The sequence below is a fragment of the Chanos chanos genome, chromosome 7 (genome assembly GCF_902362185.1).
Source record: "Chanos chanos chromosome 7, fChaCha1.1, whole genome shotgun sequence".
In the NCBI taxonomy this organism is placed as follows: domain Eukaryota; kingdom Metazoa; phylum Chordata; class Actinopteri; order Gonorynchiformes; family Chanidae; genus Chanos; species Chanos chanos.
In genome coordinates, this window is record NC_044501.1 from 39,168,225 (window position 1) to 39,173,233 (window position 5,009).

Here is a 5,009-nt window from a genome sequence, read left to right on the forward strand (position 1 = left end):
ATTTACCCAAAGTCTAAATGTACTTTGGCATGTTTTGCAGACTGCTAAATTGATTTGCATATTCTAGTAAGAATCTTGACAAAGAAAAAGAAAAAGTACTCTAAGTAAGGGAAGGGAATCTAATCCGATCATGTTCTTGTATCTCATAGTGCATCTTGACAACTGTATTTATGGCCTCATGCTAACAAAAACCTAGCAGAGTTTTCTTGTGGTAGCTCTTCTCCCCAGAAAAGCCTTCACTCTCCAGCTGGTAAAATGCCATGGTAGAGGCCGAAAGCTAAAGACAGTATTGTGGCAAAGATTACTCACTTGTACTCGTAGTGATGGTGATGTTTGCATCTTTATCTCTACCACAAGAAAATTTAAGATTGAGCAATTGCATTCAACCTCACTGCTGTGGTACTGTGGGGTGAGTCGTCATGCCTGATTCCTTGGATTGCTTCCAAAATCTCACCACTTTACTTAACAACCAGTTCCCATAACTCTGCAGTTATACCTAAGATAACAGGACCAAGGGCCTAAGAAGAAATGTTCTGTGTTCTCGAATGGTCCAGTCACAGCCCAAACTTAAATTCTACCTGGTGTTAACCAGCCAGTTGTTTCATTGCAATGCTGTGTTCAGAGAGTCTGATTCTGTTAGATGGTTTTCTCTTTGAAAATATGGAACATGGTATGTGGAGAAGAGCAAATACTCTCACTTTACTGTGAGAGAAATGATCCGACACTCCACAGCAAAAGAGTAAAATAGGAAATGAAATTAGGAGGGGATATAAGGTTGGCTTAAAGATGAACAGTAGAGAGAAGGGTATTTATTTAATTATTGTTTATTTCATTATAAAAGGAGAAGCTGACCTCAAGCCATCAGTCAAAACACATAGTTACAGAGTTCAGTAAACCACCATAAAGGGTAAGTGAATAAACATACTATAGTTACAGAGTTCACGATTGGTTCATTATTATTTATTATTCTAATTTATAATTAAAGTAATTTAATTGCTTAATTTAATTTAATTACTATATCATTATTTTAACACTCATTTCATAATATCCTGTCAGAAAGCCTCAGACAACACCGACCTAAGCAGCATATATGAGAACTCTGTCAACTTGTTGATGTTTTTTTTTAAATAAAGCACATTTGCCCAAAGCCAATGTGCTTTGGCATGTTTTTCAGACCGCTAAACTGATTTACAGATTCCACTAAGAATCATAACAAACCTTTTTTTCGTATTTTGTTACAGAGTTCATTAAGAATTTGTCATATATATAGATTTGTCATATATGTCACAATACGTTTCCCATCACCAATTTCTTGTGAGACCTGGGGGGCGATGGTACACTTTTCCATCCAGGTGTGGGGTGGTTTTAAATTACGCAACATGACAACAAGACGGAAAGATTAAAAATGATACGTGTGGAAGTAGCCCTCTGGCATTGCAAGCAAGAGGCTGCTTCTGAACCAGTGTTTTCCATTGTACTGGAACATGCATTTATGACACTTTTACTTGCTTAGAACCTACAAGCGCACCCACACGCCCGCACACACACACACACACACACACACACACACACACACACAAACACAAACACATGCATACACAAACAGTCTTAGGAATTAACAACTGCCCACACTCTCTCTCTCTTCATGTTTTAAGTCCTCTTTCAAATCGTTTGGAAGCTCCATTTTTACCGTTCCTGACCCCTGTCATGTGTCACTGATATATAGCAGCAAAATCACCTGTGATGGAGAAACCGCGGCTGCTTTTTCTTTTCATGCAAAGATATCATAATTTTTATATTCATTGCATGCACAGAATGATTCGTAGTGGTAATATAAAAACAATTCCAGTATAAATGCAACAGTTTTACTGAGTCGACAAAAAAAAATGCAACATGTGGCTCTTTTGGCAATGCTTAATCTTGGCTTCCGTCAGCTAACAATCATACATGCCTGAGGTTCAAAATATATAAATACCTTCAGTCAGGGGTGGAAAGTGTTAAAGTAGAAGTACTCTTGCTAAATAAAAAAGTACTCTAAGCAGGGTTAAACCAACAACCCTTTTTGTAAACGAGTGACTGTTTTACTTCAACTCTACTTAGAGTAACTTTTTTTTTTTTCCAGCAAGAGTAACTTTATTTTTTCCATCCCTGCCCTACAGCTATGTAGAATGTACAGAAGCGAAGACATGTGTTATCATGAATAAACGAAGTGAAAAACTTTCTCTCAGATTACACCTTGACCTACTGGTAATGGCATGAAAAGGAACATGAAGTTCCTCTTTTAATCTGAACTCTGCAAAGTTCATGATTTTAGCAACAATGTGTGTGTGTGTGTGTGTGTGTGTGTGTGTGTGTGTGTGTGAGAGAGAGAGTGTACGTGTGCATGTGTGCACCCACACACACTAAGACACACACACATACACACACACACACACAAACACATTTGAAATTTTTGGTTCAACGTTCTTTGTTTTGTTTCCCTACTGAAACAAAGGCCTTCAGTGTGCACTGAGTCTGTAAGTGCGCTGTGTGCATTAGACCACCAGTGTCTCTATCACATTATGCATAATGTCCACAGTCTATCATTTTGGGACTTTTTTTCACCCCAAAAGAGGGGCTACACACCGCATGAGACGTGAGCTGCCCATGACTCGTGTCTTCTGACAAACATGTGAGTGTTCTGAAGTGAAACCCTGGGCTTGTTAGCACATGAGCCACACCACAGGGTCAAAACACAGACACGCTGCCGTACGGGGAAATAACCTGGATTTTACACTCACGTGATTATTGTTTATATATATAGTGAGAGACATGTTAGCTTTAGATTACAGACAGATTACGTGAGTGTGTGCCTACAAACAAGAGAACTTACTTTTAATAGAAAATGAGGATTTGCCTTATTTTGGGAGTCATTTATGCCTCAGTTCTCCTGAGTCGTGGTAAGGTAAAGTGGAGCAGCTGTCTTTTGACTCTGTGACATACAGGTTAAATGAATATGACTATAGAGAGGATTACTGAGGAAAGATCTGATGTCTGATTTAACATTCATTGAAACACATTTGGTGTCAAAACTGCATATGCATCCATTCTATTACTGTCAGAGGTGGCAAAAGTAATAGCAGAAGTGCTTTTGATAAAACAAAAAATTACTATAGGTAGAGTTAAAATATTCCTCCTGAAATCCATTTAAGAGAAAAATAGTCACTCACTTACACTTTACAAAAATGGTTATCAGCTTAACTCTACTTATAGTACTTCTACATTTACTTTTGCCACCTCTGATCCAATACGTATTCAGTTTGACTACTTAAAGCACTTTCTTGGTAGCATTATATTAAGTAAAACATATTTACTTATATTTACTTAAATTACATGTATTACCTTCTATATCAGGGGTTTCATGTCTCTGGAGTGACCCTGGCTTTAATATCATGTGTTGTTTGTTTGAGAGTATGGGTGGATAAATGGATTAGAGAAAGGCACAGATAATACCATAATTTACTATTTACAAAGGACTGTCCATGATCCAATTTGTTTTCCTCCAAGAACACAGTGAGTAAGCATCAGGTCTGTCCTTCTTTGCTCCTCAGGCATACAACCTCTTGGAGGAGGTTACAACAGCCACTGCAGGTGTCAAAAGTTGGAGTCCCGCGTCATCCCTCAGAGAAGCTTAAGAAGCGTGGAGATCCTTCGACGGGGACCCCACTGCAGGTTCACAGAAGTCATGTGAGTGTGGACTCTCCTTTAGAGGCTCTTCACTGACCATTTCAAATCACTTTGTTTTCTGACAGAGAACAGCTACAGTTATACTATCCTGTCAGAAATCTTGAGACATCATCAAAGCAAGACCGTAGCCCCCTTATGGGCACTCTGCCAAGACATGGTTGTTAACAGGAGTGGAAAACGTAAAAGTAGACATTGAAAAACTCTTGCCTAAATAATGAAAAAAAAAAAATTACTCAAAGTAGAGTTAAAGTATCCCTCCAAAAAAAAAAAAATAGTTAAGAGAAAAATAGTCACTCATTTACAATTTACAAAAACGGTTTAACAGTTTAACTCTACCCAGAACAATACTTCTACTTTTTCCACCCCTGGTTGTTTATTTAGCACAATTTTTTGGACTGGCTGTTAAATGAACTTGCTTACACCTGAAGGATTCGCATCAAACCACGTTTTGTTTGTTTGTTTGTCCAGTGTCTAAATGTGCCTGGCCATGTTTTCTGGACAACTAAAATTAAAGTGCGTACTCCAGTAAGTCTCATCACAAACCTTTTTTTTTTTTTTGTCTTTTGTTTTTCAGAGCTGGTTTGGTGAACGGCATGAAAATCTGTCTAGATCCCCGGACATTATGGGTGCGGAAGTTGATTCGTTTCATTGAAAAAAGAAACGCCATGAGAGCATAAGGGCTTTCGTTCCCTTTAGGAATGGACTGGATGATATATCTTATTGGCTGTGCTCGTAGAGTCAGGTCAATAGAGATCTGGCAGAACCTCCCGTGGTAGAACTTGTCCTGAGAAGACCCTGTGCTCACACAAACAGCACTGCACTGGCTTCCTCTGTATAGTTTTGCAATAAAGCCACATCGTGTGAGACATAACACTGTCTAGGATGTTGGGTTGAACGAGATTTTTTTTTTTTTGTATTTTCCATGCAAAAGATTGTAGCGTTGTTGTGTGTTTATTTTGAACTTACTTGTTTTATGTTTCTTCCCCGCTGTGTGAGAGATATACTGAAATATGTTAAGTTGAAATGTGAAATAAGTCTTCAGTTACATTGTTAGAGAAATTGCATTTGTACGTCTTCTTCCTCTGGGAGTTGTCAAAACCTCCTCCTAACAGACATGAAATGAAAGGAAGTATGTAAATAATAAAATGTTATTCAAGCCATGGCAGATTGTTTTTGTCTGACTGTATTTACCTTTCAGTTTGACTTGCCATCATAAAAGTTACAGAGTGGCGTGATTCCAGGGAAGTATTCCATAGATGTGTAAGATGACTCAGACTTTGACT

General features: G+C 38.2%; 1 protein-coding gene across 1 annotated transcript; it reads left to right on the top strand.

Moving 5' to 3' along the window:
- Window positions 1–2,884: 2,884 nt before the first annotated feature.
- Window positions 2,885–4,403, top strand: LOC115817546 (interleukin-8-like). Its single transcript, XM_030780870.1, has 3 exons — window positions 2,885–2,939; window positions 3,591–3,726; window positions 4,301–4,403. The coding sequence occupies exons 1-3, from the start codon at window positions 2,885–2,887 to the stop codon at window positions 4,401–4,403; spliced, it is 294 nt and encodes a 97-aa protein (XP_030636730.1).
- Window positions 4,404–5,009: the final 606 nt, after the last annotated feature.